The sequence below is a fragment of the Oryctolagus cuniculus genome, chromosome 4 (assembly GCF_964237555.1).
Source record: "Oryctolagus cuniculus chromosome 4, mOryCun1.1, whole genome shotgun sequence".
Classification (NCBI taxonomy): Eukaryota; Metazoa; Chordata; class Mammalia; order Lagomorpha; family Leporidae; genus Oryctolagus; species Oryctolagus cuniculus.
In genome coordinates this window covers 69,990,477-70,013,733 of record NC_091435.1, presented here as the reverse complement: position 1 = coordinate 70,013,733, position 23,257 = coordinate 69,990,477, and the positions used below count along the sequence as shown (strand labels likewise).

The 23,257-nt window shown below is 41.1% G+C and overlaps 1 protein-coding gene across 7 annotated transcripts in view; it reads left to right on the top strand.

Moving 5' to 3' along the window:
- The window catches only part of CCDC191 (coiled-coil domain containing 191), a 110,448-nt gene that overhangs the window by 81,949 nt on the left and 5,242 nt on the right, over window positions 1-23,257 (top strand). For all 7 annotated transcript variants that reach the window (XM_070072124.1, XM_051819026.2, XM_051819025.2 and 4 more), the window contains 3 exons: window positions 18,080-18,223; window positions 20,234-20,386; window positions 20,981-21,126. In XM_070072124.1, coding sequence (XP_069928225.1) covers window positions 18,080-18,223; window positions 20,234-20,386; window positions 20,981-21,126 — 443 coding nt within the window. The remainder of the gene's footprint in view (window positions 1-18,079; window positions 18,224-20,233; window positions 20,387-20,980; window positions 21,127-23,257) is intronic.

Below are 23,257 nucleotides of genomic sequence, written 5' to 3'. Positions count from 1 at the left end.
CTACCTATCTGTTAAGCCACATGTACACACCTATCTATAATAATTTCTTCATCTACATGAGCTCTAATCCAACACCAGTGGAAAACTTGGCTGCCACAATCAGTTATCTATGGTCTCATTTGTTCCATTCCAATATAGAATTAAAGCAGTTTCAGAACTATTAACTTATACACTTATAAGAGAAAAGCTAGGGTAAAATGTTGATGTACAGAGCCACAACACTGGCCCAATCGAGTTAAATTTATCAGTATTTCTTCCATGCTTTTTGCTTTTAGTGTTGTATCTGAAAAACAGTCACCAAACTCAAGGTCAATCAAATTTTCTCTCTCATATTTTCCTCAGGAAATTTTATCATTTTTATTTTACATTTAGGCCTGTGTTCACTTAGAATTAATTTTTACATAATATATAAAATATGTGTTGTGCTCATATTTTGAATAGACATCCATTTATTTCAGTATCCTGTGTTAAGAAGACTTATCTTTTCTCATTGAACACTTTTATACCTTTGCCAAAAATCTGTTGACTATATTTGTATGGATTTGTTTCTGAACTCTCTACTATGTTCTGTTGATTTTAAAAATATATTTCTGGGGCTCGTGCTGTGAAGTAGCAGGTAAAGCCATGGCCTGCCGTGCCGGCATCCTATATGGGCGCCAGTTCGAGTCCTGGCTCTCCACTTCTCATCCAGCTCTCTGCTATGGCCTGGGAAAGCAATAGAAGATGGCCCAAGTCCTTGGGCCCCTGCATCCACATGGGAGACCTGGAAGAAGCTCCTGGCTTCTGGCTTAGATCAGCGTAGCTCTGGCTATTGTGGCCAATTGGGGAGTGAACCAGCAGGTAGAAGACCTCTTTCTCTCTCTCTCTCTTGCCTTTCCTTCTCTCTCTGTGTAAACTCTGACTTTCAAATAAATAAAAATTCTTTTTTTTTTTTTTAAGATTGATTTGTTTACTTATCTGAAAGGTGGAATGACAGAGAAAAAGAGAACTCTTCTGTCTGCTGGTTTACTCCCCAAATATCCACAATAGCCAGGGCTGAGCCAAGCCAAAGCCTGGAGCCAGGAGCCAGGAACTCCATCTGGATCTCCCATGAGGGTGGCAGAAACACAAGTACTTTGCCATTGTCTGCTGCCTCCTGGGTACATTATTAGCAAATTGATTTGGAAGCATAGGTGAGACTGAATCCCAAGTACCTCAATATGCCAATATGGGATACAGACATCCCATGTGGCAGCTGAATCCACTGTGCCACAGTGCCCACCACTAAATGTATTTTTTATTTTTAATCGACACATACTAATTGTACATATATATGGGGTACAGTCTGACATTTCAGAATATGTATACAATGTGTAATGATCAGATTATGGTAATTAGCACCTCTGTCACCTCAGACATTTGTCATTTCTTTGTGTTGAGAAACTTCAAAGTCCTCTCTACTAGCTTATTTTAAATGTTTAATTAACCGTTGTCAATCATAGTTATTCCACCGTGCTATACAATGTTGGAGGTTATTCCTCCTACTCAACTGCATCTCCATACCTGTTAACAATTCTCTCTTCATCCCTCCCCGCCCTGCACCCTTTCCAGGGCCTGGTAACCACTATTCTATTCTCTGCTCCTTTGAGATGAACTTTTTAGCTTCCACGTATGAGGGAGAACATGTGGTATTTGTCTTCTGTGCCTGACTTATTTTAGTTAATATAATATCCTCTAGTGCCATTTACACTGTTGCATATGATAGAATTTCATTCCTCTTTATGGCCAAATAATGTGCCATTGTGTGTATGTGTATACACACACACACACACACACACACCACATTTTCTTTATCAGATGCCTTGTTGATTCCATATCTTGGCTATTATGAATTGTTTATGGATGCCTTTGTTTATTCCATATTTTGGCTATTGCAAATTGTGCTGCAGTAAACATGCAAATGCTGTTGTCTCTTTGGAGTAATGATTCAAGTGTCTTTGGTTAAATGCCCAGTGGTGGGATTGCTGGATAATATGGCAGTTGTATTTCTGTATTTTTTAGGTATCTCTATTTTTTTCTCCATAGTGACTATACTGTTCTACATTTCTACCTGTACTTTATGAGAGTTCCTCTTTCTCCACATCCTTATTAGCATTTGTTATTTTTTGTCTTTTTGACAATAGTCATTTTGATTGGAGTAAGATAGTCATCAAATTTTGGTTTTTGATTTTCATTTTCCTGAGAATTAGTGATGTGAAACATTTTTAATACTTATGGACCATTTGTATATCTTTCTTTGAGAAATGTCTGTTCAGATCATTTGCCCATTTTTAATTTGATTATTTGGTTTCTTACTGTTCAGTTGTTTGAGTTCCTTATATATCCTGAAAGTTAATCCCTTATTGGATAAATAGTTTGCAAATATTATCTCCCACCCTGTATATTTTTTCTTCACTTTCTTGCTTGTTTCATTTACTGCATAGGTCTTTGTTAGTTTGATGTAATTCTGTCAGTTTTTGTTTTTGTTGCCTGTGTTTCTGAGATCATATCCAAAAAAAAATCTTTACCCAGACCAATGTCTTAAAGCAGTTTCCCTATGATTCCTTTTATTAGTTTCAGTATCAAGTCTTACAGTTTAAATCTTTGATCCATTCTGAGTTGATTTTTGTATATGAAGAGCAATAAGGGTTTAGTTTTTCTGCATAATGATATCTAGGTTTTCCAACACCATTTATTGAAGAGATTTTTTCTTTCTTCAATGTATGTTCTTACTGCCTTTGTCAAAAATCGGTTGACTGGAAATATGTGGATTTATTTCTGGTGTCTGTTCTCTTCCAGTGGTCTATGTGTTTGTTTTCATGCCAGTACCATGCTGTTTGGTTATTATACTTTTGTGGTATTTTTTAAGATTTATTAATTTTGTTTGAAGGTCAGAGTTATAGAGAGAGAGGGGGACAGAAACAGACAGAGAGATGGTCCATCATCTGGTTCACTTCTCAGATGTCCACATGGCCAGAACCGGGCCATGCCAAAACCAGGAGGCAAGAACTTTATCTGGGTCCCCCGCGTGAGTGGTAAGGTTCCAAGCACTTGGGCCATCTTCCACTGCTTTTCCTGCAATTAGCAGGGAGCTGGATTGGAAGTGGAACAAACATGACATGAACCAGCACTCATATGAGCTACTGGTGTTACCAGCCCCTTGTGGTATATTTCTAAGGCAGATATTGTAATGCCTACAGCTTTGTTTTTGCTCAGGACTGCTTTGGCTATCTGGGAGTCTTTTGTAATGTCATACAAATTTTAGGAGTTTTTTTTTCTGTATCTGTCAAGAATTCATTACATTATTTATTTATTTGAGAGGTAGTTACAGACAGTGAGAGGGAGAGGAGACAGAGAGAAAGGTCTTACTTCTGCTGGTTCACTCCCTAAATGGCCATGACTGCGAGAGCTGTGCCAATCCAAAGCCAGGAGCTAGGAACCTCCTCCAGGTCTCCCACGTGGGTGCAGGGGCCTAAGCACTTGGGCCATCTTCCACTGCTTTCCCAGGCCATAGTAGAGAGCTGGATCGGAAGAGGAACAGCCAGTACTAGAACCGGTGTCTATATGGGATATCAACGCCACAGGCAGAGGATTAACCTGCTGCTGCCACAGCTCTGGCCCTCACTGTATTTTGATAGGAATCACATTTAATAGGTAGATAGGCCGGCGCTATGGCACAGTGGGTTAATGCCTGGCCTGAAGCGCCGGCATCCCATATGGCGCCGGTTCTAGTCCCGGCTGCTCTTCTTTTGATCCAGCTCTCTGCTGTGGCCTGGGAAAGCAGTAAAGGATAGCCCAAGTCCTTGGGCCCCTGCACCCACGTGGAAGACCCAGAGGAGGCTCCTGGCACCTGGCTTAGGATTGGCGCTGCTCCAGCTGTTGCAGCCATCTGGGGAGTGAACCAGCAGATGGAAGACCTCTCTCTCTGTGTCTCTATCTCTCTCTGTAACTCTACCTGTCAAATAAATAAAATAAATCTTTTTAAAAAATGTAGATAGTTTTGGGTAATATGGACATTTTAACAATATTCTTTCTATTCATGAACATGGAGTGTCTTTCTACTTTTGTGTATCCACTTCAATTTCTCTCAAGTATTTTATAATTTTCATTGTAAAAATACTCATTTTCTTTGTTAAATTTATTCCTAGGTAAATTTTTGTAGCTAATGGGAATGGGATTACTAGTTAAAATTTCTTACTCTGGAATTTCACTATTGGGAGCATAAAAAAGCTACTGACTTTCTATATTGACATTGTATCCTGCAACCTTACTAAATTGTTTATCAGTTCTAACAGTTTTTTGGTGGAGCCTTTAGATTTTTCTCTATATAAAATCATTTCATCTGCAGATGGGGATAATTTGACCTCCTCCATTCCTGTCTGGATGCCTAAATTGTCCAAATTAAGAATTCCAATACTATATTGAGTAAGAGTGATGAAAGACTTGTCTTCTTCCTGATCTTACAGGAAATAATTTCAGCTTTTTTTCCATTCAGTATGTTGTAGGTTATATGTGAATTATATAGCCTTTATTGTGTCAAAGTACATTTTATCTATTCCAGATGTTTTAAAGTTTTTTGTTTGAAATCAGGAAGTGATGTTGAATTTTATGAGTTGCTTTTTCTGCATCTATTGATATGATCATGAGGCTTTTACCCTTCATTCTGCTGATATGATATATTATGTTTCTTGGTTTGTGCATTTGGAATCATGTTTGCATCCCTGGAATAAATTATGCTTGGTCAAGGTATATGATCCTTTTTTTTTTACAAAGCTATTACTTAATAAATAAAAATTTCATAGGTACAGCTTTAGGAATATAGCGATTCTTCCCCCCATACCCGCCCTCCCACACCCACTCCAATCCCAACTCCTACTCCCTCTCCCATCCCATTCTTCATTAAGATTCATTTTAAATTATCTTTATATACAGAAGACCAACTCTATACTAAGTAAAGACTTCAACAGTTTGCACCCACACAGACACACAAAGTATAAAGTACTGTTTGAAGACAAGTTTTACCGTTAATTCTCATAGTACAACTCATTAAGGACAGAAGTCCTATGTGGGGAGTAAGGGCACAGTGACTCCTGTTGTTGATTTAACAACTGACACTCTTACTTATGATGTCAGTGATCACTGAGGCTCTTATCATGATGCCAAGGCTATGGAAGCCTTCTGAGTCCACAAACTCCGTCAGTATTTAGACAGGGCCATAATTAAAGTGGAAGTTCTCTCCTCCCTTCAGAGAAAAGTACCTCCTCCTTTGATGGCCCCTTCTTTCCAGTGGGATCTCATTCACAGAGATCTTTCATGTAGATCATTTTTTGCAACAGTGTCTTGGCTTTTCATGCCTGAAATGCTCTCATGGGCTTTTCAGCCGGATCCAAACGCGTTGAGGGCTGATTCTGAGGTCAGAGTGCTGTTTAGGGCATTTGTCATTCCATGAGTCTGCTGTGTGGCCTGCTTCCTATGTTGGATCATTCTCTCCTTTTTAATTCTATCTATTGTTATGGAACACTTGGTCTTATTTATGTGATTCCTTTGACACTTATTCCAATCTATATAATCAGTTTCACAATTAAAATGATCACTTGAACATGTAAGGTGGCATTAGTACCACACTGCTTAATGGGATTTGGAGTCCCATGGCAAGTTTTTAGCTTTACCCTTAAGGTTAAGTCCATAGGAACAGGTGCCAAATTGTACATCTCCTCCCTCTCTTATCCCCACTCTTATTTTTTACTGGGATCTATTTTTAATTGGATTTAAATACCTATGACTAATTCTGTGTTAAGTAGAGTTCAACAAATGGTATTAAGTAGAAAAAGAGAATAATAAAAATAAAATAAAATAATAAACTCTTCCTTGACAGTCAAGACAAAGGCTGATCAAGTCATTGCTTCTTATAGTGTCATTTCACTTCTACAGGTTTCCTTTTAGGTGCTATGTAGTTGTCAAATATCAGGGAGAACGTATGATATTTGTCTCTTTGTGATTAGCTTATTTCACTAAGTATGATGATTTCCAGATTCATCAATTTTGTTGCAAATGACTGGATTTTTCTTTTTTTTTTTAACCGCTGTGTAGTATTCCATAGAGTACATATCCCATAATTTCTTTTTTTTTTTTTTTTTTTTTTTTTTTTTTTTTTTTTTTTGACAGGCAGAGTGGACAGTGAGAGAGAGACAGAGAGAAAGGTCTTCCTTTGCCGTTGGTTCACCCTCCAATGGCCGCCGCTGCAGCCGGCGCACCGCGCTGATCCTGGCAGGAGCCAGGATCCAGGTGCTTTTCCTGGTCTCCCATGGGGTGCAGGGCCCAAGCACCTGGGCCATCCTCCACTGCACTTCCCTGGCCATAGCAGAGAGCTGGCCTGGAAGAGGGGCGACCGGGACAGAATCCGGCGCCCCAACCGGGACTAGAACCCGGTGTGCCGGCGCCGCAAGGTGGAGGATTAGCCTATTGAGCCACGGCGCCGGCATATCCCATAATTTCTTTATCCAGTCTTCCATTGACGGGCAATTTAGGTTGATTCCATGTGTTAGCTATTGTGAATTGAGCTTCAATAAACATGGAAGTGCAGATGACTCTTTTACTTGCCAATTTCATTTCCCTTGGATAAATTCTGAGGAGTGGGATGGCTGGGTCATATGGTAGGACTATATTCAGATTTCTGAGGTATCCCCAAACTGTCTTCCATAGTGGCATCACCAGTGTGCCTTCCCACCAACACTAGATTGGGGTACCTTTTTCCCCATATCCTCGCCAGCATTTGTTGTTTGCTGATTTCTGTATAAAAGCTGTTCTAACTGGGATTAGGTGAAACCTCATTGTGGTTTTGATTGGCATTTCCCTGATTGCTAGTGATCCTGAACATTTTTTCATGTGTCTGTTGGCCATTTGGATTTCCTCTTTTGAAAAATTTCTGTTAAAGTCCTTGGCCCATCTTTTAAGTGGGTTGTTTGGTTGTTGTGGAGTTTCTTAATCTTTTTGTAGATTCTAGTTATTAATCCTTTATCGGTTGCATAGTTTGCAAATAATTTATCCCATTCTGTCAGTCACCTCTTCACTTTCCTGTTTCCTTTGCTGTACAGAAACTTCTCAATTTGAAGCAATTCCATTTGTTAATTTTGGCTTTGGCTGCCTGTGCCTTTAGGGTCTTTTCAAAGAAGTCTTTGCCTGTGCCAGTGTCTTGCAGGATTTCTCCAATGTTCTCTAATAATTTGATGGTGTCAGATAGTAGATTTAGATCTTTTTTTTTTTTTTTTGGTATGTCTATAGTTTTTATTTTTTTTCTCTTTTTTTAAACTTTATTTAATAAATATAAATTTCCAAAGTACAGCTTTTGGATTACAGTGGCTTTTTCCCTCCCATAACTCTCCTCCCACCCTCAACCCTCCCATCTCCAGCTCCCTCTCCCCTTCCATTCACTTCAAGATTCATTTTCAATTATCTTTATATTCAGAAGATCAATTGAATATATATTAAGTAAAGATTTCAACAGTTTGCACCCACACAGAAACACAAAGTGTAAAGTGCTGTTTGAGTACTAGTTATAGCATTAATTCACATTGTATAACACATTAAGGACAGAGATCCTACATGGAGAGTAAGTGCACAGTGACTCCTGTGTTGATTTTTATGGCATCAGTAGTCATCTGAGGCTCTTGTCATGAGTTGCCAAGGCTATGGAAGCCTTTTGAGTTTGCCAACTCCAATCTTATTTAGATAAGGTCATAGTCAAAGTGGAAGTTCTCTCCTCCCTTCAGAGAAAGGTACCTCCTTCTTTGATGGCCCATTCTTTCCACTGGGATCTCACTTGCAGAGATCTTTCATTTAGGTCTTTTTTTTCTTTTTTTTGCCAGAGTGTCTTGGCTTTCCATGCCTGAAATACTCTCATGGGCTCTTCAGCCAGATCCAAATGCCTTAAGGGCTGATTCTGAGGCCAGAGTGCTGGTTAAGATATCTGCCATTCTGTGTGTTTGCTGTGCACCCCACTTTCCATGTTGGATCATTCTCTCCTTTTTAATTCTATCAGTTAGTATTAGCAGACACTAGTCTTGTTTATGTGATCCCTTTAACTCTTAATCCTATCATTATGATCAATTGTGAACTGAAACTGATCATTTTGACCATACAACCCAGCCATCCCACTCCTTGGAATTTACCCAAAGGAAATTAAAGGCAAATAAAAGAGCTGTTTGCAACTTAATGTTTATTGCAGCTCAACTCACAATAGCTAAGACCTGGAATCAACCTAAATGCCCATCAACAGGAGACTGGATAAAGAAATTATGGGACATGTACTCTATAGAATACTATACAGCAGAGCCGGCGCCGTGGCTCAATAGGCTAATCCTCCACCTTGCGGCGCCGGCACACCGGGTTCTAGTCCCGGTTGGGGCGCCGGATTCTGTCCCGGTTGCCCCTCTTCCAGGCCAGCTCTCTGCTATGGCCAGGGAGTGCAGTGGAGGATGGCCCAGGTGCTTGGGCCCTGCACCCCATGGGAGACCAGGAAAAGCACCTGGCTCCTGGCTCCTGCCAGGATCAGCGCGGTGCGCCGGCTGCAGCGGCGGCCATTGGAGGGTGAACCAGCGGCAAAGGAAGACCTTTCTCTCTCTCTGTCTCTCTCTCTCACTGTCCACTCTGCCTGTCAAAAAAAAAAAAAAAAAAAAAAAGAATACTATACAGCAGTAAAAAAAAAATGAAATCCGGTCATTTGCAACAAAATGGAGGAATCTGGAACACATCATGCTGAGTGAATTAAGCCAGTCCCAAAGGGACAAATATCATATGTTCTCCCTGATCGGTGACAACTAACCGAGCACCAAAAAGGAAACCTGTTGAAGTGAAATGGACACTATGAGAAACAGTACCTGATCAGCCCTTGTCCTGACTGTTGATGAACAACTTAATACTTTAGCCCTTTTTGTATTTTTTTGTTCTACTTATTACTATTGGTTGAACTCTAATTAACACACAATTATTCTTAGTCATTTAAATTTAACTGAAAAATGATCCCTGTTAAATATAAGAGTAGTTCTATCCATCTGTTTTTGTACCAATACCATGCTGTTTTGATTATAACTGCCCTGTAGTATGTCTTTTTTTTTTTATTATTTGACAGGTAGAGTTATAGACAGTGAGAGAGAGACAAAGTATGCCTTTCTTTTTTAAGATTTATTTATTTATTTACTTGAAACTCAGAGTTACAGAGAGGAGAGGCAGAGAGAGAGAGAGAGAGAGAGAGGTCTTCCATCTGCTGGTCTGGTTCACCCCCCAATTGGCCACAACAGCCAGAGCTGAGCCAATCCGCAGCCAGGAGCCAGGAGCTTCTTCCAGATCTCCTACAAGGGTGCAGGGGTCCAAGGACTTGGGCCATCTTTTACTGCTTTCCCAGGCCATAGCAAAGAGCTGGATTGAAAGTTGAGCAGCCAGGTCTTGAATCAGCACCCATATGGGATGCCAGCGCTTCAGGCCAGGGCATTAACCCACTGTGCCACAGTGCCAGCCCCATGTAGTATGTCTTGAAATCTGATATTATGATGCCTCCAGCTTTCCTTTTGTTGTATAAAATTGCTTTAGCTACTCTAGGTCTCTCGAGCCTCCATATGAATTTCAGCATCATTTTTTCTAGATCTGAGAAGAACATTGGTAATTTCATTGGTATTGCATTGAATCTGTAAACTGCCTTTGGAAGAATGGACATTTTGATGATATTGAGTCTTCCAGTCAATGAACATGGAAGATTTTTTCCATTTTTTGTATCTTCTTCTGTTTCTTTAATGTTTTGTAATTTTCATCATAGAGACTTTTGACATCCTTGGTTGAAATTTTTCCAAGATAATTTTTTTTTCGTAACTGCTATGAATGGGATTGATCTTAGAAGTTCTTTCTCAGCTGTGACATCGTCTGTGTACACAAAGGCTGTTGATTCTTGTATATTGACTTTTTATCCTGCTACTTTACCAAACTCTTCTATGAGTTCCAATAGTCTCCTAGTGGAGTCTTTTGGATCCCCTGTATATAGAATCATGTCATCTGAAAATAGGGATAGTTTGACTTCCTCCTTCCCAATTTGTATTCCTTTGATTTCTCTTTCTTGTCTAATGGCTGTGGCTAAAACTTCCAGGACCATATTGAATAACAATAGTGAGAGTGGGCATCCCTGTCTGGTACTGGATCTCAGTGAGAATCTTCCAACTTTTCCCCATTCAGTATGATGCTGGCCAGTGCCTTGGGCTGCTTGGGTCTGGTCTCGTCTCACTTTCCAACCCTGGTGCGTAGGCTTTTGGCTGCTGGAGTCCTGAGCCGTGGGCGCCCATGCTCTCATATAGGTCCACTGTGTCCCTCTAAGTTCAGTAGTTTGCTGTTTTCCACCTAATTCCTCCCTGAGACTACACTCTCTTCACTATTTTTAAACTATCTTCTCCTGGGCTGGGGCAGTAAGCTCCCTCCCTGCTCCACCATCTTGGAAACTGGTATATGATCCTTTGAATGTGCTTCTGAATTTTGTTTCTTACTATTTTGTTGAAGATTTTCGCATTTATGTTCCTCAGGGATATTGGCCTATTGTTTTCTTTTTTAAACTTTTTAAATGATTTATTTTTATTTCTATTTTTTTTTAAAGATTTATTTGTTTATTTGAAAGGCAGAGCTACAGAGAGGAAGAGGCAGAGAGAGAGTTCTTCCATCCTAGAGTTCACTCCCCAAATGGCCACAGCGGCCAGAGCTGCACAGATCTGAAGGCTGGAGCCAGGAGCTTCTGGGTCTCCCACACGGGTGCAGGGGCCCAAGCCCTTGGGCCATCTTCTGTTTTCCCAGGCCATAGCAGAGAGCTAGATCAGAAGTGGAGCATCTAGGACTAGAACCAGCACCCATATGGAATGCCAGCACTGCAGGCAGCAGCTTTAAAGCCCATTATGCCACACCGCCAGCTTTTTTCTTTCATTTGTTTTGTTTTGCTTTGTTTTTGTTTGACAGGCAGAGTGGACAGTGAGAGAGAGAGACAGAGAGAAAGGTCTTCCTTTTTCTGTTGGTTCACCCTCCAATGGCCGCCACAGCCAGCGCGTTGCGGTCGGCGCACCGCGCTGATCCAAAGCCAGGAGCCAGGTGCTTATCCTGGTATCCCATGTGGGTGCAGGGCCCAAGCACTTGGGCCATCCTCCACTGCCTTCCCGGGCCACAGCACAGAGCTGGACAGGAAGATGAGCGACCGGGACAGAATCCAGAGCCCAGGCCAGGACTAGAACCTGGTGTGCTGGTGCTGCAGGCCGAGGATTAGCCTATTGAGCCGCGGCGCTGGCCCCTTCTCTTTCTTTAAAAGGCAGAGTTACAGAAAAAGAAAGAGAGAGTGAGAGATAGATCTTTCATGTGCTCGTTCACTCCCCCAGTGGCCACAACAGCCAGGGCTGGGCCATGCTGAAGCTAGGAGCTTCATCTGAGTCTCTGATGTAGATAATAGGGGATTTCTCAGATAACTGTTACTGATTTTTTTAAGTTAATGAATTTATTTATTTGAAAGAGTTACAGAGAAAGAGGGAAAGAGAGAGGGAGAGAGATCTTCCATCTGCTAGTTCATTCCCCAGATGGCTGCAAATCCAGGGCTGGTCCAAGATGAAGCCAGGAGCCAAGAGCTTCATGCAGATCTTCTATGTGAGTAGGAGGGTCCCACGTGGAGATGTGGGCCATCCTCAACTACTTTCCCAGATACATTAGCAGGGAGCTGGATCAGAAGTAGTGCAGCAGGGACTTGAACAGGTGTCCCAAATGGCATGCTGGTGTCATAGGCAGTGGCTTCACCAGCTATACCACAGTACTGGCCTCTGTTATTGCTTTTTAGTTAGACTTCATTATGCTATAAGAATGCACACTGTGTACCTGTAAAAGTTTTGTTTTACAGTACAGAGTTTATCTTGGTGATAGTCCCATGTGTACTTGAGAAGCCTTTTATGCTGTTGCTGATATGCTCTATAAATATCGATTATGTCATGTTATTTGTGTTATTCTGGTCATTTGTATTCTGGCCGATTTTGTGCCTACTTGTTCAATCAGTTGTTGTGAGAGGAATGTTGATTTTTATGACTAAAATTGTGCATTTATTTGCTTCTCCTTTCATATCTGTTTTTGCCTCATGTATCTTGAAATAGGTGGTATATGTTTAGAAAAGACATATATTTAAGTCTTGTAAAATTGAATTTTTTGTAGACATCATATAACTATGTCTAGATTTAGTATCCAATCAGATAAGCTCTGTCTTTAACAGATAGGTTATGTTTATGCCATTACTTTTTTTTTTTTTTTTTGACAGGCAGAGTGGACAGTGAGAGAGAGAGACAGAGAGAGAAAGGTCTTCCTTTGCCGTTGGTTCACCCTCCAATGGCCGCCGCTGCAGCTGGCGCACCGCGCTGATCCGATGGCAGGAGCCAGGATCCAGGTGCTTTTCCTGGTCTCCCATGGGGTGCAGGGCCCAAGCACCTGGGCCATCCTCCACTGCACTCCCTGGCCATAGCAGAGAGCTGGCCTGGAAGAGGGGCAACCGGGACAGAATCCGGCGCCCCAAGCGGGACTAGAACCCGGTGTGCCGGCGCCTCAAGGTGGAGGATTAGCCTATTGAGCCACGGCACCGGCCTACTTTTTTTTTAAACTTTTATTTAATGAATATAAATTTCCAAAGTACGATTTATGGATTACAATGGCTTCCCCCCCATACCGTCCCTCCCACCCACAACCCTCCCCTTTCCCACTCCCTCTCCCCTTCCATTCACATCAAGATTCATTTTCGATTATCTTAATATACAGAAGATCAGCTTAGTATACATTAAGTAAGGATTTCAACAGTTTGCTCCCACACAGAAACATAAAGTGAAAAATAATAGATGATTTTTTTTTAAATGATGATGAAATCAGATCAGACCTATTGTCATGTTTAATCCCAGTGAGAGTCAGGTTGGGAGTTGATAATTTCTTTTTTTTTTTTTTTTTTACAGAGGATCAGTTTAGTATGCATTAAGTAAAGATTTCAACAGTTTGCACCCCCATAGAAACACAAAGTGAAATATATTGTTTGAGTACTCGTTATAGCATTAAATCTCAATGCACAGCACATTAAGGACAGAGATCCTACATGAGGAGTAAGTGCACAGTGACTCCTGTATGTTTATGCCATTACTTTTAAAGTGATTATCAGTATAACTGGATTAAAATCTATCATTTTACCAGCTTTTTTCTACCTGTTGTATTTGTTCTTTGTCAACCTTTTGTTCCACCTACCTTCTCTGGTTTTAATTGAAATATCTTTATGATTCTATTTTATCTCCTTCATAGAGTTGTTATTTATACATCTTTTAAAAATATTTTCAGTAGTTGACCTAATGTTTGCATTTTTAAAATAACCTCCTTTCACATCTAAAGAATATTATAACACTTGACACAAAGTTAAAGAACCTTGCATCAGTATATTTCCATATCCTTCTCCCGTCCCTTTGTCATTGTTGTGATATAGGTCATTCTATACTATGCTTTGTACTATAAATGCCCATACCTTGTTAATGTCACTGCTTTAAACAGCTAATTTTCTTCTAGTAGAATTAGAAATAAGACAATTACAGTTTACCCTAATTTCTTTAATTTTTATAAGAACTTTATGTTAAAGGCAGAGTTAGAAAGAGGAAGAGACAGGGAGAGAGAGCTTCCATCTGATGGTTCACTCCCCAAGTAGCCACAATGGCCAGGGTTGAGCCAAGCCGAAGCCAGAAGCTTCATCTGGGTCTCCGCTGTGGTGGCAGGAGCCCAATATTTGGGCCTCCACCACTGCTTTTCTCAGACCATTAGCAGGAAGCTGGATCAGAAGTGGGGCAGCTAGGACATGAACTGGTAGCATCCTATATGGGATGCCAGCTGTGGAGGAGGGAGCTTAACCTGCTACGCCACAACACTGGCCCCAAACAACTTTTTAAAATTTATTTCTGAGACACAGACAAGCATAGAGGGAAACAGAGATAGACAAGAGAGATTTCCATCCACTGTTCTCTCCTTGAAATATCTACAGTAGCTGGGGATGGTCCAGGCTGAAGGCAGGAGCCCAGAACTCAATCTAGATCCCAAACATAGCTGATAGAGACCTAACTACTTGAGCCACTAAACTGCCTCCCAGGCTGAGCATTAGCAAGAAGCTGAATAGGAAGCAGAACCAGAATTCGAATATGCATTCTGATATGGGACACAGACATTGCTCCATTGCTCCAATCTTCTGCCTCCATTTCTCTAATTTCTAATGCTCTTCATTCATTGCATAGATCTGTGTTTTTAAACTATATCGGAGCAGCTGAGACATGAACCCATATTCTGTTCCATTGGTCTGTCGATCTGTTTTGTATCAATAGCAGGCTGTTTTGATTATAACTATCCTGTAGTATGTATTCAAATCTGGCATTGTGATGTCTCTGCCTTTGTTTTTGTTTTTATCAGATTGCTGTGGCTATTTGGGGTCTCCTGTGTTTCCATATCAATTTCAGCATCATTTTGTGTTACATGTGCTCCTACAGTTCTCAATTGTGCTGATTTTTACCATCTTTTCTCTTTCCCTTCAATAGTTATGCATCCCATTATCCTATCTCAAGTTGCCTGATTCCTCAGTTGTTTCATCTAGCAATTGAAGACCCTCCTCATTTCCTTTACTGTGTGCATTTGATTTCAAGCATTTTTATTTTGAATCTGTCTTAAAGTTTTATATCTCTGCCAAAATTACTTATCTGATCTTGAATGATATCTACCTTTTCCATTAGAGCATCTAACATTATTATCATAAGTTGTTTAAAATTCCCTGATAGTTGCAACATCTTTGTCATTTCTGAGTCTTGTGAGGATTGTTTTAGTTTTTCATAGTATTTACTTTTTGTCTTTCTTCTCTGTTGTTGAAAGCCAACCATGTTCAGAACAATCGAAATTGAGGTAAATGGGCCTTTAGTGTAGATATTTATGTTAATCTAGCTGGGAATTAGACTATGTTTGAAGTTTGTTGTTACCATGGTTACCACTGTTGAGGTTTGTTGTTGCTATGGGCACCAGAGATTTAGATTTCCTCTCCTGACTTTGTTCTTGTCTAGCCTTTTGGTACTGGACCTTTCCTTTGTGCTAGTCCCCTGAGAGGCTCTGTCTCCTACAGTTCTCCCAGCTATAATCTACTGCTGTTATTATTGGAGGATTGTGCAAGTGTGGTGTTAGGTTTGGATGAGGGATAAGTATTCTCTGTTTTGAATAAGTTTCCACCTTTGGAGTGCATAGCATTGCACACTCACAAAAATGTGTGTCTCTGCTTTAGGGGTAGAGCATTTTCCCTGCCCTGCATTCCCTTCTTTCAGCTGTGGCAGTTACCCACCCTTATTGCAGTTTGTGACCTTAAAGCCTTTTTCTCTGGAGAATAAACCCTTCTACCTTCACTGATGATAGGGAGTCTTACTAGTTCAGACGCCCACATCACATACCACAGTGCCAGATTTTGAGTCCCAGATCTGCTCCTAATTGCAGCTTCCTGTTAATGAGCATCCTGGGAGGCGGTAAGAGATGGCTCTTGTTGGGTCTCTATCACCATATGGGAGAATCAGATTGAGTTCCTGTCTCCCAGATTTGACCTGGCCCAGCCCTGGTTGTTAAGGGCATTTGAAGAGTGAACCAGCAGATGGGAGTGTTCTGCTTCCCAACTAACTAACTAAATAAATAATTTTTTTAAAAAAAAGTTGTTTGAACATGTGTGTAAAGTTCAGGGAACTTAACATCTGCAGCATTCACAAGGATCTGTTTTACTAAATGAGTTTCCTGTTTTCATTTGCTCATATATTTACAAATTTTATGTCTTCCGAGGTATCTAGGTATATGTTTTTCCTGTTTAAAAGGAACGAGGACAAAGTAACTGAGTTTACATAAATTGATTATGCATTGTGACAAGATAAAAACTGCTAAATGCTGCTGTCGATTACTTAAGGATTATTTGATAGTAAAACTGCTACCTTTTTTTCTACTCTCTTGCGGTTTTATCTCCAAGTGCTTCACTCTGCATTTCTATGTAAGCAGACAAAAATACAGCTCAGTTTAAACTGCCGTAACCAATCAGAAACCACCAACTAACCTCTATCTATAGACTTTCCAGTGGAATAATCCAAAGATCCTAAAAAGATCCTAAAAAGGCCTTACCCTCAGTGCTCTTCAGAGGAGCCATGAACTGTATGTAGTCCAGGGCCCCCTGATTCATGTATTGCTGTCTCCTCAAACTTTTTATGATTTATAAAGATCGGGGGTCTTGAATGGTCGGTCAGTTCCCTGACGCAGAGCTTGTTCAGCATTGCCTCAGGTGGGCCTGTGGTCCCTAAGGGAGGATGATGTGAGCAGATTTTCAGTTGCTGCTGCTCCTCAACTGCAGCCGGAACCATGGTGAGAACTCTGTATTCTCCCCGACCTTCTTGGTGAAAGCCTGGTGGGGTTCCTAGACCAAGAGCCTGCGAAAGGGTGGGAACCCATGCCTGTGATCCCCAGGAGATCTACTCTTCTCACATTGGTCCACTCAGTCTCCAGCAGCTCACCAAAATTTCAGTTGTCTGACTGGTTCACATGGTGTCAGTAGCTTTTGTTAAGTAAGCAAAAGCTTGGATCTCCCAGAAGGTGTCCATATCCCCAAATTTGAGGATAACTTCAGGTCTCTGATCAGTTCACAGGAACTCATTAATTTTCGGTCTGTCCAGCTTTTTTTCTTGTTGGAAATAAATCTTAGATGAGAAATACATTATTGGGAAAGAGATTATTTTGCTTCTCTGACCATACCAATTGCAAGAACTTTAGTCCACAGCAATAGATGCAGAGATTTTGAAATTATGAGAAATAAAGAAACAGAAACCCAAATTAAATGTCTTTGTATTTATAATGCATAGCTGATGACTGTGAAGGAAGTCTGTAGACTTTGTTTTTGCTTTTCTTTCATAGCAGGCATCACTATTTTTAGGTAGATTTTTTTTTTCCTTTCACCTTTACCATAGGCTATTTTCATTTAAAAAAAAATGAAAAAAAGGAACTATGCTATCTGCAGAGTATACCATTACCTGCCTGTCACCTTTCTTAGGCTTACCTCTCAGAGTGCCTTTCCTCTTTGAGGGGCACTGGGTATGTTTTTGTCAGCTCATCACTGGAGATCGTTCATCTTTCTCCTGAGCAGAGGGAAGGCTGCTTAATGATCATCAAATACTTTTTCCTAACCTCTGAACTTCCTCTTCATCACTTAAAAAAATGCTCAGTAATAAGAACACTCATCTAGACTTTTTTTTTTTTTTTTTTTTTTGACAGGCAGAGTGGACAGTGAGAAAGAGAGACAGAGAGAAAGGTCTTCCTTTGCTGTTGGTTCACCCTCCAATGGCCGCCGCGGCCGGAGCGCTGCGGCCTGTGCACTCCGCTGATCCGATGGCAGGAGCCAGGTACTTCTCCTGGTCTCCTATGGGGTGCAGGGCCCAAGCACTTGGGCCATCCTCCACTGCACTCCCGGGCCACAGCAGAGAGCTGGCCTGGAAGAGGGGCAACCGGGACAGAATCCGGCGCCCCGACCGGGACTAGAACCCGGTGTGCCGGCGCCGCAAGGCGGAGGATTAGCCTAGTGAGCCACGGCGGCCGGCATCTAGACTTTTAATGGAGTAATTTTTTAATTTGAACAGGATTATTAAATATAAATATCTACCCCAGTTTCAATGAAGAAGCTGCACTGTTTGGTTTTCAATAATAATGGAAAAAATCCCAATTGCTCTCCTAACTAGATGTTTTACTTTTTAATATATCGATAAGTAAATCATTTCTGTGAGCAATATTGATTAAACCCAAGAATATGCAGAGCCCTAATTCTTGTAAGGCTCATAAACCAACCTTTCCTGATCCTCTCAGCAGAATTTTTATTTTAAATTCCAGAGCTCAGTTATGATTAACACACTGTTTAATGATTACATATTCAAATTAAATGGCACTTTTGTTGAAATGAAATTCATTGTTTTTTTTGGTTATGGCATTTTTACTTCATTCTTTTTTCCAGAAAGAACTAGAGAAGCAGAAGAGAATTAAGAGGAACCAGCAGCTGGAAGCAATAGCCCAAGCACATTACAAAAAGGTCTTGCTAACCAAAAAAGGTCTAGAGCCTTGGAAGAGACTGAGAATGCAAAGCAAACAAAATGTCCAGGTGCAGTACCATACAATTAACTCCCTGCACACACACCTCCCACCCTACCCCATTAGAAAAGGAACTTTTTAAAAATAAAGTATGCATGCTTTGAGGGAAATCAGGTGATTTAAAAGCCAGAAAGATAAATAAATCAAGTGTGTATATTCCTTTGTTTTAGATAAGAAGTTAGGTTGGTCTTAGGTACAGAAAGATTTTTGTAATTTAACAGATTAGAAAAAACTATAGTAAATTTTTGATTAGAGATCTCCAAGGTAAGATTAGAATAGAGACATCTTTTAACTTTAGCAGAGTTTAAGAAAGAGAAAAAAATAGTACCATAATGGTCAGGTTTCTGCTGTGATAAAGTTTCATAACAAACAACTCCAAAAATAGCAGTGGTTTACAACTCAAGTATTTCTTTCTCATTGAGGTCTGTGGCCAAGTTGTGAATTAGGTTCAGGTTTCTCTCCATGTCTCATTCTGGTGCTAGGAGCTACTCAAGGCATGCTTTTTGCCTGACAACTGTCAGAGGCACAAAAGGCCAAACCAAACTATGTAAACTCATATGAATCTTCTGCTTGCAAAATGTCCCCTAAATTCCACTGGCCAAAGCAAACCAGGGCCAAGCTCAAGGTAATTGAAGAGAGAAGGTATTCCACTGGGAAGCACTCTGCAATCACATGGCAAAGGATGCGGGTATATAATTCTGTTAGCTAGAACAGTAATCTACCCTGCTGCACAGAGAAACAAAATCAAACTCGACTGAAATTTTGGGAATTTCCTTAACAGATGTGTCCAGTGCAAAGAACTGGGCTTTCTTCTAACTGATCAAAAAGTTCAGAGTAGATAAAATGTTGTTTTGTCTTTTGATCTCAGGCTATGATGAGTCAGGAACAGGCAGAAGTTTCAGGTGCCACAGAGACCTCTGTTGGTGGTCATTTTGTCCAATAAGCATGACTGCCAAGAAATTGACTTGGAGTGATCACATTCTCAGTGCTCAGTGGCTAGACCAGGCTTAGAAAACTGAGTAATTTTCTGGAGAAAGCTGAGAGAGTAATTTTCTGGAGAGAGCTGAAGATTCTCTTCAAAGAATACAAAATTTACTTTTTAAGGCCTATAAACTCTGAATTTTATGTTTATTTTGATAGAATAACATCTGAGCCTTTTAAATTGGTAAGAAATTAAATTATTCATGTTATCTTTTTTTGTTTGTTTAAATTTGTTTAATGGGCAGAGTTACAGAGGTGGGGAGGTGAGAGACAGAGAGAGGGATATCTTCTATCCACTGGTTCCCTTCCTAAATGGCCACAGTGGCCGGAGCTGGGTTGATCTGAAGCCAGGAGCTTCTTCCATGTCTCTCACATGGGTACAGGAGCCCAAGTACTTGGGCCATCTTCTGCTGCTTTCCCAGGTGCATTGGTAGGGAGCTGGATTGGAAGTGAAGCAGCCAGGACTTCAAAGGGTGCCCATATGGGATCCTGGTCCTGAAGGCAGCAGCTTTACGTGCTGCGCCACAGCTCTGGCCCCATGTCATGTTATTTTTCTATCAATGGTTTTTGTGGTTTATTGATAATGTCTAAATGTCAATTCTAGAGACAGCTCATTCTATAAACCTAATGGAAAAGTATTGGCATTTCCTCAATTAGACAGTGGGTAAGTACATAATAAAGAGAGATGTAGTATGGACTTGCCATCCAAGCTCTGGAGAACAAATTGAGAAGGGTGCCAGCTACCCCTCCCTAACTCAAGAGGAAGTGAGGGGTGGCTTCGGAGGCGGTTTATTCCATGTCCGTAGCCTGCCAGTCACTGTGGTTTTCAGGCAGTAGCCACTAAAGGCCATGCGTGTTGTGAATTTATAACCTGCATGTTATAGGGTCAGTAGTCACAGCATTTAGGAAATTAGGCTGCATGTACCTTAAGATTATTCTGTTCTAGTAATTGCCTGCGTGTTGTGATATGTTTCCATAAATGATTTATGATTTAAAATCCAAAGAATAATTTCCTTTTCTCATTTAAAAACCTGTCCAGGTAGCAGAGGAACATCACCGTTTGGCCCTTCAGAGGAAATGCCTACTGGCCTGGTTGCAAAGTAGTCAGGAAAGTCTGGCTAAGAAGACGGCCCAGGCTGATGAATTTTATTCCCGTATATTGCTGAGGAGAGTCATTGGGAGCTGGCTCTGGGTAAGGCCACGGGAGGAGCACTCCAGATACATCTCAACTGGTCAGTCCTAGCAAGAAAACGACACGCAGTCCACAGTATCCATGGTCATTAAGATGTTTTCAGGAACAATACATTCAGTCCAGTTCACTGCATTGAAATTAATTTGAAGATGTCAAATCAGTTTTTTGTTCTCACAACAATGTGTGTGAAATGTAATATATAAGGGTACTTCAAAAAGTTCATGGAAAATAGAATTTAAAAATGTTTATTTTGGTGTGACTAATTTTGAACTCCATGCATGGTTTTTTCTTAATATACATTTCCATCAACTTTTTGAAGAGCCCTCCCATCATTACCTCAGTTTTTGCTCTATACTCATGATTATCTCAGTGTTGAGGTAATTTTATTAGAAAGCTACTTCCTCACTCTTATAACTATTTTTGTTACTATTTTCCTAATACATTATGGAATATATTATCTTGACCACCACGTGAGACTTTTCTCTCTATCCCTCTAGTGTTCTTGATTCTATTGTTTCTGTTCAAAGTCTCTCATTTGTACTGTTTATTAGCACTAATTCTTTGTCTCACTTTCCTCCATGTCCTCATCTGCAGTACCTGAATGATCTGGAAGAAGAAGTAAGAAAACTTTGTGTACATTTCCTTCAGAAGAAGATTTTCAGGGCCTGGCTTAGCATGGTTAGGGAGGCAAAGAGCGATTCCCAGAGCAAGCATGAGATTGCGGCACAACATAGTGACAGGTGAGGTTCTGAACCCTAAGGAAATTCCCTCCCTTCACAATGCTTTGGTCTCCTCCTGCAGTGTGTCTGAAAAGATGAGGGGGAAGCCAGAGGCACAAGGTGTTCAGAGACAGCTGGCAGGGGTGGGAGTTCCGGCCTATCCACTGACACGTGGGAGATGGCAAGATAGTAAACCCCCATGTTTAAATGAAAAGCAGCACAAGAATGGTGATGCTAACAATTTTATTATAACATATTGTTACAACTATTTGGTTTTTATGGTTATTGATCTTTTTCTGTACCTAATTTATGAATTAAACTTTATCATAGGTATGTGTGGATTGGAAACAACAGTATTTATAGGGTTGGGTACTATCTGCAGTTTCAGGCCTCTCCAGTGGAGTACTGGAGCATACTGCTGCTCCCTCCCACTCACGGGGTCCTCCTACAGGTAAACCACTCTCCTGACCTGTATGATGAACACTTTATTGCTTTTCTTTTTACTTTTATCTCCTAAGTATGCAGTCTTCAGCATTTTAGTTTACTTTTGCCTGGTTTGGAACTTCATATATATGGAATCATACTCAGTGCCATATTAATATTTAAGATACATTTTTTTTAAAGATTTATTTGAAAGGCAGAATTGCAGAGAGGGAAAGGGAGGGAGGGAGACACAGGGAGAGAGAGAAAGAGAGAGAGAAAGATCTTCCATCTACTGGTTCACTCCCCAAATAGCTACAATATCCAAGGCTGGGCCAGGCTGAAGCCTGGATCCAGGAGCTTCCTCCAGGTCTCCCACATGGATGGCAGGGGCTCAAGGACTTGGGCCATCTGCTGCTGCTTTCCCATGCACATTAATAGAAAGCTGAATCAGAAGTGGGACAGCCAGGTCTCCAACCAGTGCGCATATGGGATGCCATTGCCACAGGTGGTGGCTTAACCCACTGTGTCACAATGCTGGCCCCCATAAAATACATTTATATGTTTCTTTCTTTCTTTTTTTTTTTTTTTTTTTGACAGGCAGAGTGGACAGTGAGAGAGAGACAGAAAGGTCTTCCTTTTTTGCCGTTGGTTCACCCTCCAATGGCCACCGCAGCCGGCGCGCTGTGGCCGGCGCACCGCGCTGATCCGATGGCAGGAGCCAGATGCTTCTCCTGGTCTCCCATGGGGTGCAGGGCCCAAGTACTTGGGCCATCCTCCACTGTACTCCCTGGCCACAGCAGAGAGCTGGCCTGGAAGAGGGGCAACCGGGACAGAATCCGGTGCCCCAACCGGGACTAGAACCCGGTGTGCTGGCGCCGCAAGGTGGAGGATTAGCCTAGTGAGCCGCGGCACCGTCTTATATGTTTCTTAATCCAAAATCTTTAAGAGATAAGATATTTCACACAAGCAAGCTTTTCTTTGTTTTCTAATTTTAAGCATATTGCACAGGAATGTTATAAGTTTCATTGTACACTTTTCTTTGAAAGTAAACAAATATACATGTTTTTGGTGATTTGGTGTCACTCTTTGTGAGCGTGAGTTAATGTTACAGATGTATGCAGTGATGCCTTTGGGTTCTAAGGTGTAAAGACCTGTACAGGTAGCTAATTACATCTTTTCTCATTACTGATTCATTTTGTTGCTTTGTTTCCATTTGTGTGTGTGTGCGTGTATTTGTGCGCCCATGTTCACGCCCATGTTCACATGTATCTCCATTCTTTTTAATAGCTTTCCCTCTCTTGTAACCACTAGGGTACCCCCCTCCAGAAAAATCTGCTCATCCTTGTTTAATTTACAGGTGCTAGAACTCAGTTGATTGTGGAGCAGGTAGTTAGCCTGGCAGTACAGATGCCCGCATCTCACACTGGAATACCTGGGTTCACTTCCCAGCTCTGACTCCTGCCTCCAGCTCTCCAAGAATGCGGAACTTGGGATGCAGAGTGATTGCTCCAGTAATTGGGTTCCTACCACCTACATGGATAGCTGGATTGCATTCCATGCTCCCAGCTTTGGCCCTGGGCTCCTCCTGGCCATTTAAGGCATTTGGGGAGTGAGCCTGAAGATAGCGGGGAGCTCTTTCTCTCCCTCTCATATAAATAAAGAGGAAGTTGATTATAATTTTATCTAAATTAATATAAATAGGCAGTGAGGGTATTCAAAGGGCTTGCCT